Raw genomic sequence first — 15555 nt, 5'->3', positions numbered from 1 at the left:
GAAATTTTGAAAAAAGGTTTACAAAAGTGTCATTGTATTAACACAGCAAAGACTTAAAAGTGTTTTTGTTTGTTTGTTTGTGTGTTTTATTCAAAAGGTGAGAAAAGACCTCACCCTGTACAAATCCAAACACTCAACCCATCATCACATACCTATCCATTCATCCCAACAAAAATCTGTAAACATACTGAGAAAATATTACAATTGTAGACATTAAGGCCTATTCCCTCTTAATTAATACAGAATGTACAACATAGAATTTTTCAACATGCTACAGTAAAATGTAGGATTTTATTATAATCGTTTTCACTGATTTTTGTCAAACAAAGTGGGAAATATTTTGGAACATGGCCTACATTATGCTGAGTGGTTTTTCTAAAACAAGTGTTTATACTGATCTCCTGATACAGGATTGAAATTAATAACTGATAGTACAGTTTAACTTAAATTCACAGTATTTTTAACACAAAATGATTAAAACTTACACTCAAAATCACCCACATCCATACATGATATAATGCAATTACATTTTTCCTATGTGAAGAAATGTGGAAGATTCGGTATAATGCCATTAGATGGATCCTGGAGATTGAGTCTTGTGTTTAAAAGCAATGACACAAATGGGGAAAGTAGGCAGATAATATCAAGTGTGTCCAGGTTTACTGTGGTGTAAGTGCACACAAAGAACTAAAAAAATCTGTTCTGTTGAGGACAGAAAGGTGGAAACAGTGACATTATACTGTAGCTTGCAGCCGAGAGACAGTCTTTCTACTTTTATGCAGCATTTTAGTTCACTTTTTTCCATCATTCCCAGATACGTGTCCTTAAAGGGAGAATGTGTGTCATCTTCACAAGTGAGAAAGTCCTGAGTCTATGTCTGAGCAGCAATTTTGATGATAAAGCTCCAGGCTTCTTCTTCCGGTTTAAGTGTATATATTAATTTTTTTTTTTTAAACATTTTTCATTGAGTTTTTCTTCAATGTTCAGGTGTACAGCGTGGTAAAAAAATCCTTAACCCTAAAAAAGTGTAAAGCATTTATTTAATAATGTAGAATATTTACAATATTTAGTAAAAGTGTAAAATGCTTTCGATATTACAATATTTAGTAAAGTGTAAAATATTTACAATATTACAATATTTTGTAAAGTGAAGTTTTCCTTTGTCCTCTGAGACCTAGGTGGGGAAAAAACCAAAATATGAAAACTAAGCACATCTTGTTTAATTTTACCCCATTCAACATCCAAAAGTATTTTACTATAATTAATATCTCACCATAGGTCAGAGGCAGATCTCCAGAATTCACTGTTTCCTGTGAAAAACAGAGAGCGCTGCATTTATTTGATTGCCTTGTAATGAGAGTAAGTAGCTCAAGAACAGTTTATTAATTCCCAAAGAAACGTACAAAATGGACTTACATCTGCACGGCACAGGGCCTGTCTCTCCCATGTCTCCTTCACGTAAGGAAATCTTCCTATTACTGTTAGAGGAAATATGGTTCACGTCTCCATATTTGATCTCTGCAACTACTTCATTATGACAGAATCCTTGGACATATCCATTATAATGCTTAACAACATTACCTGCAGCAAGAGAAGTTCAGTCTGGAGCAGAATTTTACATCATAAAAAATATTCTTTTTAAATCATAATGTCATGTTGCATACCTAAGAAACCACTGACGAATATCCTTCATACATGGCAGTTTGGGACGGTGAGGAGAACTATCTTTGTCAGAGCTGCGCTGGTGCTTACGGCTCTTCCTCTCTTCATCATTCCTGCCTTTCCAATCATGCTTGTCTGAGGACCGTCCCTCTCTGTGAGGTCTATCCTCTGACTCATGCCTCCTCTTCTTCTTTTTCTTTTTGTTCTGTTGGCTGGAGCTGCTGTCCTGGTTCTTGACAGACATGTCCCTTTCTGAACTACTGCAGAATGTAAGAGGTATTAGTTTAGGTATAAAACTACTCTTGGGCTTGGAAAAGTATTTACATTAGGGACAGTTCTCTGTGCTGCAGATCATGGACAACAGAAACAAGGAACATGTTTACTTACTTGTGCTTGTCTTTATTTTTCTCCTTTGATTTTTTATATTTCTTGGCCCTGCACTCCTCAGACATGCTGTCTTCACCAGACAAGCTGCGTTTTCTGGTCCCATGCCGGGGCAAAGGGCTAGTGGTACATGGAGATGAGGGCTTTGCTCTATTTCTGCTCCGCTCTCCATTGTACTGAAAAAAGGATGTTAACAGCCACACAGTCATTTCAAATTATAACCATCACTAAAAAGCTTGATTTCATTAAAATTGTAAATCATATCTGAAAAGCAGCCAAAGAGATGTTTCATACCTTGTCAGAATGTTTGAAGCCATTGACTTGATCATGTCCTGACCCATTTGTACCCATGTGAGACTCGGAGAAGATGTTAGATCCGTTTGTCTTAGGCGAGTGTGAGCTTGAACTATTAAAGTGAGGACTGTGCATGCCATCGTTTCCACTGGCTGCCTTGGCAACACCAGAAGGCTTAGGAGTACCGTTGTCCAAGATTCTGCACCGGACCACCTTTCCATTGCTGAGAGTAAATCTCATCTTGATACTCTTCATGCCCGTGGGGTGGACGGGTTGATGAGAAGCCGAGGATGGGGTGGAAGAGTAAGACACATTGGAGGTGGCTTTGCTCACGCTGCTGATGTCACTGCTGCTGGGCTTTGAGCTGTTGTGGTACTCCTTTGAGGAGCCGTTGTCATTGACATACGAGTTATTCTGTAAAATATGTAAAAAAGTTACCTAAGGTAGATCTGACATTTTTGAATATCTTGTCAATAAAAAGCTCTCAGTGCATGCCGTGGCTCTACCTTTAACATAGTAGGAGGGAGCTGTGGACCTATAATTGTTGAGGAGGTATAAGAATGCCCGTTTAGCTTAGGTGTTACTGGTCGGGGAGATGAGTGGCCTGGAGTAAAACCCTTCTGGTTAAAATCTCCATTTTTCAGATCTGTAGACCTAAAAAATAAATCAGAGTAGAACATTTTAACAAAAACAGGGACATCTCAATTAAACAGTGTATTTAACAAGCATTAATAACTCTAACATACCCTTGCTTGATGTAGAACAGCAGGTATGCTTGCTGGTTCAGCACAGTTTGTATATTAGTAGGAGTCACTGATGAATCATTCATCTGATACCACTGGCCATTACTTGCCTGAAACAAAGCACCACACCTTTCCACATTAGTCCATCCATCAGCACCATTAGAAAGCTCTTGTTTAAGCTTGATCAAAGCTTGAGAGCTAAACATGTGCAGTAGGTCTCACTTTTACATAGCAGTAGTAGTGTCCGGCATAGCAGCTGAAGCCTGAGTGCACCAGCACAGCATACAGCCCGTAAATCTGCGGCTCTCCGTGAGACTGGGACATGTATGGTCGCAAGTCAAAGTACTCAGTGTATCTCACATCCTGTGTGGAGAATGAATTACAGTGCATTACAGCAACAGATTATTTTAGTATTTATTGTACAATGATCTGTCACGTTAAACAATTTTCCAAGCTTATTAAAACATCTACAGGAGATACTGACCTTGGAGATTTTGCCTCCATTGAAGTCGTCAAAGCGCTTCAGAGAGACAGTGAGCACATTGGAGTTGCGGTGAATGCTTAATCTTTTTGAAGCCTGAACCGTTTCCTTACAGCTACAAGAAGAACAGAATGAATAAGACTTATATTTTAGACTTTACATTAATAGTCAGCCTTATCTATTATTTTTTAATGTAAAATTCATGTCCATATTACAGTAAAAGTTATTATCCTATAAGTATGGGCTCAGAGATGCCATGTGACACTTACGTGCTGCACTTGTAGGCATTCTCCCAATCGAGCTGTTCAGCCTTAACAAACTGCTCAAAAGCAATGAGAATAGTTGGGGAATTCTGTAAAAGAGCACAAGGAAACATAACTTTAATTTAACACTGTGTTAAACAAAGTCCTGTAGATGCTACACGAGGCCTGTATTGATCATGTAAGGACAAACATCTTTTCTGAAATAGATGGTCTATACAGTTCACTATAGTTCCAGCAGTAGTGCAGTAAACATTCGATAAGGGTATCAATTTTATTTCACATACCTTGATGTCCAGTGCAATATCCAAATAAGGATCAAATGTGTCTGATACTGCTTTGCAGTTCATACACTTCACTGTGGAAACGTAATTCAATTAGTCACTCAGTCAATAAAGTTCTCAGCTTTACCACATTTACAAACAGTGATACTAATAAAAAGTATATGCATATGATATGATTTTTAAAATCTAGCAGTTATCTCCATCATATAAAAACTAGTAGATAAATATATAAGTACATAATTGCCAACTCACCTCTGGACCTCAAAAATCCTCCAAATATCTGATGGATCAGAGTAGTAGCCTGCGTTTGCCTGTCCAATCTGAAAATTTGTGTAAAATGCAATCAGATATAATGAAATTTTGTAAACATCAAGTGACAGATTGTATGAGAGTTTTTAATTCAGTTTGGTGTCTTAGTGATTGATTACTGTGTAGTTACTAACAGAGATGAACAGGTTAAAGGCTAAACAGGTTTAAGTGGATCTACAATTTTAGTCTATTTTAACTGATATGTCGTATTTAATTTATGCCAGCCCTCTAAACTTGTCAGGTGCCAGGGCAGACAAGTAATCATTAAAATACTGGGTATCCAACTGGTCTACATATCACATAAAACATATGACTGAACAGTCACTAATAATAAATCTTGCACCACACCGATTTAATTATTTTTTAAGCAGACTCACTCATTGTTAGGCAGACAGGACTTTTGCATAGCATCCACTGTGTACCGCAAGAACTCATGGGCATCTTCTTGATCCCCACACCGGAAATGCTTTGCAATCCCTACACCATGTAAAAGCAAATACATTAAAAATGCTCAAATCCAAACAGAAATAGTGTATTATTTTCATCTATCAGGAGGTGTATACTCACGTTTTAGTTCATGCAACACACCAAGGGGCTTGATGGCATTCCCCGAATTAGCAAACACCTGAATGGTGTGATTCTGCATGATACACAGCATGCAAAATTCGGGCTCATGACCTTTAAGGGAAAATACAGCAGTGATCAGAAACCCAGTATGCAAAATACATCAGAAATTGATGCAGCAAAATGTGTGATGACCCACATGTTTTGGAATGTTCTCTGGACAGCATGTAGTTAGCAAGTGGTGCAGTGTATGAAAGACACTGAAGAGCTGAATTCAGAAAACATGTGTTGCCCAGGTTCTGGAGACCTGCTCCAATACGATGGACTTGAGTCCATGTCAAGCTGAGGCGCTCTGGTGGAAACAGGATCTTTTGCGGCAGACTGATGCCATCGCCACAGCTCACGGCCACTGCATGACAAAGCAGACATAAGATGAGTTATATGCTTACCCTAAATAAAAGACAGATAAGTAAATAACCCTTGGTAGATGAAGTAGAACCTGAAATACTTGCCTTGCTCTTTGGGCCTCTCAGCAGGAAGTGTTGTGTTGCCATCATAATAAGCAACTTTAACGATGAGAGCCACACAGGTAGTCATGCTCCTGGAAAGCTCAGCTGTAGAATAGTTGATACTCCAGCTGGAGCTGCCGTTGTCCAGGCCTCCAGAGGAGACAGGATTCAGGGAGCTGGAGTGCTTACACAGCGCTGACTCAAAGTCAGATTTCTCTGATGATTTCACCACAATAGCCATAGTTCATTCTGCACATAAAGTCACATATGCACTTTATTCGTACGTTATTCAAAACAGCCATACAATATCCATACCATTCATATGTATTTCATAAGAAACTGTACATTCTTATTTTTATATTTTGTTTATTCATTTTTTCCACTGGTCATTGTACAGCTAATAACACGCATTTCATTTGTTTCTCTACTTTGCACAGCTATTTCGATTTTGTTTTATTGTATCTCATTTTATTGTATTTTATTTGACTTTTTCACTCCCCTTTCTATTTGATTCCTTTTTATTTACACCGACAGTAATAAAAAGCATCTCATTGCATGTCATATTTTGTATGACTGTCCATGTGATCAATAAAATTTGAAATGCATGGCATACATTCACTTTTCATAGAATATGATTTACACTAAATGAAATATGATGATTTTATTTCTTGGGCTTATGCAATACAGTTTTTGACGTTGTAAATCATGAGGCCAGCATTTAACGGATTAACAGAATGCTTCCTGAAAACGGGGATATGTGCACGTGCTTTCAGAGAGCCCTGTTGCAGACACAGCGTGTACCCTGCTACGCTACCGGGGCACCACGTGACTTGCAGGAAACGCAGAAGGAATGTCGACATTTCCAAAACCTTGAGCTTCAAACCACCAAGTTTGAAGTAATTCAAATTTCAAGTAGTTTACAAAAAAAAAATCGGTCCAACACTGGGAGATGTTCTTGAATCTACTGTATAACATACGGATAATTTGTGACCCACGAACTGTGAGGCTTTAGCTATGTTACAGAGAACAGGCAGCCTTACATCATCAACATGACTATGAACTGGCGCTAGTTCTGTCACAAGCTCATCATATAACGAGGGCACAGCATAGTATATGTCTGTGTTCAGGTTCATTTGTTAAGTCCATTTTCACATGAAGACTTGATGTGTGCCTACGCAGGGTAGAGTTGTGGGAGAAGTGAAATCCTGGAGCTGCACCGCTGCCCTCCTCCAATTACAACTAGCATGTTATTGCCGCTAAGCTAACTCCGGCTTCCTGGAGACGACACACTCCTCGTGCTTATCACTACTAACATTTGTTTTCTTGACGAAACGCGGAAAAAAAAGTTTCATTGTGCGGCCAACACCATGGTAAGGCACAAAAGTGTAACTGTTATACAAACTAAATTCATAGTACACAGTTTAATCTCGGCACTGCTGTACTTAACAGTAGGTCAAAATCAGTACGCCATCTGGTGGCTCATTATTTTTGACACAGTATCCAGTACTGTATTACGTTGCTTTGGACATGTGGAATAGTACGAATGTGCGAGACAACTACCCCGCGCCGTGCTGCATAAAACCGAGTGACCCGTACATACAAATGCACGCTTTAAAAAGTGGAGGTTACATTACTGTGGTGTTCAGAAAGTGTGCGTGGGGACGCTAGTGGACACCAGGATATCCTGGGACAACTGAAATGCACTGCTCTCGTTTAAACAGGATGCTGACAGATGCACAAGTTTAACAATTAAAATTAGATTCTCACTCATTCATTCATTCATTCATTCATTCATTTTCTACCGCTTATCCGAACTATTCTCAATCTCAGGCGTCATCGGGCATCAAGGCAGGATACACCTTGGACGGAGTGCCTACCCATCACAGGGCACACACACACTCTCATTCACACACTACGGACAATTTTCCAGAGATGCCAATCAACCTACCATGCATGTCTTTGGACCGGGGGAGGAAACCCCCGAGGCACGGGGAGAACATGCAAACTCCACGCACACAAGGTGGAGGCGGGAATCGAACCCCCAACCCTGGAGGTGTGAGGCGAACGTGCTAACCACTAAGCCACCGTGCCCCCTAAACTTAGATTTAAAAATTCTATTACATACACTTTTTTAATAAAGAAAAGTTTAATAATATTTTGACACTATACCATCACTAATGCCAAGGCAGACCATCATAAATTGGCTGGTAGCCAAAATGAGTAAATTATAACTATGTTTGAACCTGCTGACACAGACTAAAGAAGACACGTCTTCAATCTAAGGAAAAAAATATAAGACAGCTTGCATAGAACATGATGTCTGTAGCAGAATGTTTCTGGTTATGTTCTGGTTCATCATCTATTAATTAACACATAAGACCATAAAAGAATCAATGACTTGAACTGATGTAGTGATATCACAAACTAAATGACATAAATGCTCTGTAACTACAACTTCAGTTGATTGCTGTTTTGCACAATACATTACAATAAATTACATTACCTGATGTAACTGCTGCTATAATACTAGGGTCCATTCCAGTATTTCTGCACACGCAATATTGATTGGAAATACAGTATTTACACTGGTCAGCTCTGTGTTTGTGTGTTGTCTTTTGTGAAATGTCTTGTATTTTTTTGTTTGCACTGTCTTTTGTCCTGCACTGTTTGCACAGAACCACTTTATGTGTCTAGGTCTGACTTACTAAAGTCCTTAGCTCTTTGTTTTTCTTTGTTTTATGTAGCACCATGGTCCTGGAGAAACGTTGTCTCATTTCACTATGTACTGCGTCAGCTATATATGGTTGAAATGACAATAAAAGCTTCTTGACTTGACTTGAAATGAATAACAGATTTGACCCAAACTAGTTTAATAATAAATAATTAAATTCACACATTTAAATGATAACAATTTGAGGGCATAGAGACAAAGTAAATTCAGTTCAAATAACATTAGAGAGAGTTTGTTTTGATTTTTTATTTTATTATTGTTTTTTGTTTTGTTTAACAAGGCACACACACACACACACACACACACACAATCATTTGCACATTAAGCCTCTGACAAAAATAGTATAGCTAAAGCTATAAATAAATATACATTTTATAGGATACATTAACATGTCAAAAATAAAACTATACATACTCATTAGAGAAATATACAGAAATATTTGTCACAGAAATCTGCATATAAGATTTTATGGCACTGAGTAATCAAATATATTTTAGCTTTTTTTTCTGTTTCGGAATCAGTTGGAAACTGATTGACTGGGGCGCTTTGAGTTCTCTCCTGTGTGCATGCCGTGTGGGTAGAAAAGGTCTTTCGGCTTATATCTTCCTGTTACTTTCCCCTGGTGAGTCGCCTGTATAGTGGTTAGTATAGTGACAATAGTTTAACCTCGTTTGTGAGGTAAGAAACTTTATTGTGGGTTCTTTTTGGGAAAGGGGAAATTTTTTTATGTACATTTCTCAGGACAGTATATTTGTTTTGTTTTTGGTTCATCCCTCTTTGCACTGATTTGTGTGGTTTGTCCCTTCTGTTTAAGTGGATCTGATCTAGACTCTTATCAATTGTGGGTAAATAACTGGTAAAATGTACATGATATTTTAAAGTATTTTTAAGAGCAAATGATTTTTGTAAAATTTGTACTATTTTTGGAAAGTCACGTATGTCTTTAATCCCATCCGAACCAGCAGGGTCCTTCATACTGTTGTAATTTATTTTTGGTTTAATTCTTCTTTTTAGGTTTAACCTATTTTCCTGGGTGAATAAATAACCCAGAAAATATTTTATTACCATATTTTCCGCACTATAAAGTGCACCGAATTATAAGGCGCAGTCTCGCATGCTAAAACATACGGTCTACAAAAAAAGGTAACGGAAGCAAAACAGTGAGTTTAGTTGAACTTTATTCTACTATTTAACAATACACACATTATTTTTTTTAATCAATCTTCTCCCACAAATCAATCAAAGTCCTCATCTACTGTGTTTTCTTAACTTGGCGCAGTTCATTTTCTTACATTGATGTTGAAATCTTTCGCAGCTGCTCTATTCTCATTTACAACCGCGTAACTAATAGCCTGTAGTTTGAATTGTGCCTCGTAAGCATGTCTCTTCACTGGTGCCATTTTCGGGGGTCCTTAGACAAACAAATTTTGTCTTCTTCTTCTGATTTTTATTGGTGGATGGCAAACCAACTTAAGGTGCATTTACCGCCACCTACTGGACTGGAGTGTGGAGCGCATAATGGTTAGGAAGAAACAAATGTTGTTTTGCAACATACCGGTAGTTGTATACGTACTATACGTATTACGTCATGTTCTCTGAGCGTACGTAGCGTATGTATTACGTCCCTGTGTCAGCGGGAAATGATCCAACAGTCAATCAAACGGAGCGCTTACCAAAGTCGCACAATAACATTTTTACAGATTTTTGGAACTCAGTGCACACATAAGGCGCACGGCCGATTTTTGAGAAAATTTAAGGCTCTTAGGTGCGCCTTATAGTGCGGAAAATACGGTACTTTAACCAAAGGTTACACATAGCACTGATTTAAGATGGAAGAAATGTTTGGGCGCGCGTGAATAAAGGCCGATCTAAGCAGACATACGTAACGAAATTATAGCCGGAAGGAGATATTTAAATAATAAACCAAAAATATTTAAATAAATTTCCCCACAGGCTCAGTATCTAGTAATGCAGCCAAGACAATGTTCTGTTTTTAACAGAAAATACTAAGCTTTTAAGAGCTACGGCGTGTGGAAACCTCTGGAAATCCGTAACCACGGAAACAGATAGCTAAAGCTTTTATTAACTATACATCTCGTTATCGAAAGTATCAAACCTTTTCCCAGTTTCTCGAAAGACTCGTTATCTAGTAACGCAGATTAAAAGGTTTGGTAAGCGGTAATACTATGCTAAATTAACATTTTTACTTCCTAACTTTCTCGACGTGACTTACCTTTCCGTTGCTCTGCGTGTTTTAAAATTTTGATAACTGATCGCCATGGTAACACCAAAAGAGGCATGTTTGAAAAATTTGAACGACGCGCACAAAACACGCACAACGGGTCGGAAATCTATAAGATATTATATCTAATAAATAAAAACATTTTATTTATTTACTGCAGGTAAAAATTTTAGTCAAACTAAAAGCTGAGGATTTTAGTCAACACTTCCAATGGTAAACATTTTAAAGCAACCTGAATGGCAATGAACTGAGCTATTTATTAGGAATTAAATTAATTTTTCCTTTATTAGGAATGAAATTATTTTTTTCATTTATTAGGAACAAAATTATTTTTTTCCTTTTAGGAACAAAAAAAATTTTTTTTCCTTTATTAGGAATAAAATCATGCAGATAGAGAACAACAGCTTCATGTAAAGTACAATCTGGGATTTTCACACACGACAATCTCTAGAGTTTACTCAGAATGGTGCAATGAAGAAAAGACTCCAGTTAGCATAGGTTCTGCACATGTGCCTTCTTGATAAGAGAAGTACCCAGAGACAGGAAACAGAGGCCCTCAAAGTGTAATCACATTTGTGACTGTTTTGTTTATTTAATTTTCTCATGTTGTATTTTAAACTTTAAACTAGCCAAAGACATTTTCCTAGCCTTCTGTTAGACCGAATGACCCAGACTATGGTCACACTGGCCAACAGCTCAGGAAGTTTAACATTGCACAAATAGCTATTTCCCCAATGCGCAAACCAAAAATATCCATCCATCACTGAAATATAAAATTCTCTAAAGTTTTAAAGACAAAAGAAAAATTGTTCCCAGAAAAACAATTCGTACATGCTGTCTTCATACATGCTGACAAATTTGACTAATGTTGGGCTCAAAAATTAATAAAGGAAAACTATACACATAATATGCCAAAGTCACATAACTACTGGATAGTCAGTAGTTATTATAGTGATGACCTTTTTGTTGAAGTTTGCAGCTCACTGATCTGTCTTCTGAGTTGAATGATTTCCTCTTCTTGCTCAGAAATCCTCTGTTGTATATTATGGATTACCTGGAAATTGGAGCACATGTGCATGTTATTGTAAGTTATTATAACAGTTATCATTTTATGGTAATTCTCAGTGCAGCAGGACTTTGCACAGTCAACAGACCTTTCTTCACCTTCACTACAGCTGATTAAAACTGGAAATGGATATCCAACTTGTAAACAAAGCTTTCTAAACAGAACAAACAGGAAAGGGTCCACACACCCTTGTTTATTCCAAGGGCACAAGCAGAATAAGAAAAATATTCACAGCCTGTCACTGAAGGACAGTTTCTATCATTACAGCACATCTGAATAAAACAGACTGGCCATCGTTAATCAAACTGGATGCAGTTGAGTTTTGTTGTAAATCATTCGCAGGAGCATTTACAACAGAAATTTGGTAATCATGAAATGTAGTTTGTAGAAAACATTTCATATTCTAGGAGAAACCTGTTGTATGTGTAAATTTAGGCAAACACAGATTCAACATCCTCAATTAATTGGCTTTTGAAATACAGATTACCCCAAGTTAAAATTGCTTATTTTTCATTTTCACACAACAATTTAGTGAAAACATTTGTGAACCTGGAGATGCATCCCAAATCATGTACTTATTCACTATTCTCTGCCATATTATAAATAGCATGTTTGTAATGAAGATTTCTCTTAAAAATGCACCTATTCAACCAAAAAACTGTGGAATGTTGGACACTTCATGTACTCAAAACTTGCAGCTTTGCGTACATGGTGTAAGATGGGCAGGGCTAAAAGGAACTGACACTGGATGTTTTCAAGATAATTTCAAGATTACTGACGACACGTTGGAGGACATCTTACAAAAGCCTTTGAAATTAGCCCAAACTGTGTGTGAAATAAGCCCAAACTTTATTTTTCAGCATTTACAAAAAAAAAAAAAATACTCTGAATGCTACTAAACCTAGTAGCTTCACATTACGTGCATTTTACATCATTTGCCATCTGGCATTTAATTCCAGTTAGTATAAAAAAATGTTAGTGTTCTATTTGAAATGAGAATACTCTTTTAAAATTCATATGCTAGACAGGTAAATAGTAGCTTAGGAATGATATTCGGATATTAATGGCTTGAAAGAAATAAAAGAAATCCATAAATTAAGATAAGCTATTGTATTAATTAAAGACAAGCTAGTCAATCATGACTCAAACTGTAGGCAAGAATATACTCTTACAGACTCTTTTTGTTCATACATATACATTTCTCATCTGGGATCAATAAATTCTTATATTCTCTAATCATTCAGACTCCAGCTACTAAAAGAATTCTCATATTTGACTGTTACCTTGACCTTCATTGTGGAAGTTTGTTTTCAGTGAAGCAAAACATAATAAACCATGTCAGATTGAATTTTATTACATCATATGCAAAATTAAGAAGCACTTGCAGGCACACATTCCATGTCTTTGTTGTTAAAGTTGTTCAAATGTATATATCACATTTTAAAATATAGTCTTATGTTTAATATAGAAGCATGTGTAATATTAATTTATAACTTTGTTATAATTAATTGTATGCAAACAATTGTTCATTTTCATAGGTATGTGAACTGCCTCCAATGTCATTTTGATGACAAGAGGACTTCAGAGATTTGTTGCACGAAATCCCTCCAAATTTGTTTATTCACGGGTCTCTCCAGTATATTTGTTTTGGTCTTTAGCTTTACACAGCATAAAGTTCTGCTGTAGTTTTGCAAGGTTTGAATTACTCTCAATTCCCATTATCCATGAATTGTGAGGGGAGGAACTGTCCTCAACTAATACTACATCTTCAGGCTCAGCATTTCTTTTAAGTGTAGACCATTTACTGCGTTCCAAAAGAATGGGAAGGTATTCCCGGGTCCATCTTCCCCAGAACAAATCAGCAAGATATTGGACCTTGTGGTAGGCTGGGTTGAGTTTTCAACAACAGTATACTGTATGGTTGGGCGTCAAAGGCTCAAGGTCATTTGGGTCTTCTGAGGTGCTAGTTATTGGTCTGTTGTTGACAATGCTTTCCACTTCGCACATGATGATGTGAAGACTGCCATCACAATACACTGTTCCTTTAAGAGAGCGCTGAGTATCCTCCTTAGTGTACGAATTTGACGCTCCCAAACTCCACCTTGATGAGAAGCAGCTGGACTGTTAAAGATCCATCCAATTTGTGCCGTTGTCTGAGCGCATTACTTTACTTTTTACTGTACTCTGGCCCTGTTTTACATCGAAGGGACCAAAGAAATCAACACCCACATTCGTGAATGGGGGTTTGTTGGGTAGCAGGCGGTCTTCTGGCAAACATGTAATTTTTTGCTCACCAACTCTTCCTTTGAGTTTGTGACAAACTGAGCACTTGTGAATAAGCTTTCGAATTGCAGAGTTGGCTTGGGGGATCCAGAATATTTGTCTGAGGATAGACAGCATGTAGTTTCACCCAAAGTGTCCACACCGTTCATGAATATCACTTAAAATGAGAGTAGAAATCCTGGAGTGTTTTGAGAGGATTACGGGATGTTTAGATTCCTCTGGCATGGCTGCTTTGTTAAGCCTACCACCCACTATTAGTATCCCAGCCTGAAGTACAGGATCAAGCTTGAACAACTGACTCTCTTAACAGGAACATTATTTTTCAGAATCTCAATCTCTTTCTGGAATTACTGCTATTGACCATGCCGGAGAAGCTGAATTTCTGCTTGATTTATGTCCTTTTGGCTCAGTGACCGTTTTTATATTGTCAGTCTGTATCTACTCCTGTAATAAGGATGCTTGCTTTTCTGATTGTGGAATGGACTCTCAAAACTGTCTCAAAACTGTTTTTTGAGTCTCAAAATCCAAGCCACTTGTGTATGTTACACAGACTATCACACACCTGAGGACTCGTGAGGTGAACTAATCTTTTCTGTGTCCGGCTCAGACTACTTTGCCTTAGCCTGTGGGGCTGTCACGTGATGAAAGAACGACTCAGACTGAAGGCACTGGAGATGAATCATTCTGTTGGTTATACAGAAGATGGCACGGCATCACAGTTTAGGATGTTACATGACAAAAGAACGAACAAATTCAACCCAAAATATCCCTAGGTGAGGTGATGAAGTGACAGACTGCATAGCCTCAAAAAACACGTAAGCTTTAACTTATAATATAACCTTGGCTGCATTACAGTTCTTTCTTATTCGAAACGTGATCAATATGTACGTAAGTAGATGTGTTGGGGAATTAACATGTAATATTTTAATTACATTCTGCCGAAGTGAACAAAATGAACAAAATGACTCGAAAAATAATTCGTTCGTTTTGCTGAACGAGATTCAAAGAACCGAATCAGTAAAATGATTCGAACCTCCCATCACTAGCCCACACTGTGGGACTGATAAGAGTAAGGCACATAACAGACCAGAGCTCTGTGATAGTGGATCTTCTGCTGGATAAAACAGCACCGATTGTTGCAGAGAGTTAAACTAAACTAAGCTACACAGATTCTTCCAATTCTGTCACTCTTTTCCTGTGGGAACTCAATCATCCTTTTTTCACATTGAGTGTTTCTGGAAAGAGCTTTAAAGAATAGCTTATAGTTGTAAAGACACAGCAGATCTGTATCTGCATGTGAGTATTTAAGGTCCCATGCCTCAGTTTTTACAGTGATTTGTGACTGGTCCAGTGTGCACACAGATGGTTTGTGCAGTTAATGCTGTATCAGCAGGTCCTGTGGCACTGCTGGGAACCGTGAGCCATTTTTCCTCTTTAACCCTTCACTACTAATAAAGAGAAAGTGTATTTATCTCATGTTGGCAGTGAATAAAACATTACATAGTCCTAGAGTGCAGCATTGTATTTCCTCAGCCGTATAACCAGGATTTTCCATATTCATTGGTACCTCTTATGATTTACAGGGCCAGCATCAGCAAGGACATGTTCTACGAGATGCTGGAGAGCAGAAAGCGGCGAGTCGCCACTAAGAAGTGGACAGCAGGTTGAACTTCACAGGTGTACTGATCTCTAATAGACAGTCTATTGTCTGCTCATCTACAGGGGAGCTTATTAAATCCTAAA

The 15555-nt window shown here is 37.7% G+C and overlaps 1 protein-coding gene across 1 annotated transcript; it reads right to left on the bottom strand.

Moving 5' to 3' along the window:
• Positions 1 to 1273: 1273 nt before the first annotated feature.
• On the bottom strand, positions 1274 to 6846 carry LOC132857863 (ubiquitin carboxyl-terminal hydrolase 42-like). Its single transcript, XM_060887970.1, is given in 17 exon segments — positions 1274 to 1310; positions 1417 to 1634; positions 1677 to 1922; positions 2050 to 2222; positions 2341 to 2754; positions 2847 to 2994; positions 3087 to 3193; positions 3306 to 3446; positions 3568 to 3679; positions 3834 to 3916; positions 4112 to 4182; positions 4361 to 4428; positions 4795 to 4894; positions 4985 to 5095; positions 5181 to 5390; positions 5494 to 5739; positions 6531 to 6846. Coding segments are annotated over 16 exon segments (2442 nt in total). The 5' UTR covers positions 5732 to 5739; positions 6531 to 6846; the 3' UTR covers positions 1274 to 1308.
• Positions 6847 to 15555: the final 8709 nt, after the last annotated feature.

The sequence above is a fragment of the Tachysurus vachellii genome, chromosome 2, assembly GCF_030014155.1.
Source record: "Tachysurus vachellii isolate PV-2020 chromosome 2, HZAU_Pvac_v1, whole genome shotgun sequence".
NCBI classification, from domain to species: Eukaryota; Metazoa; Chordata; class Actinopteri; order Siluriformes; family Bagridae; genus Tachysurus; species Tachysurus vachellii.
The sequence above is the reverse complement of the archived record's forward strand: the minus strand, read 5'-3'. Positions and strand labels throughout refer to the sequence as shown.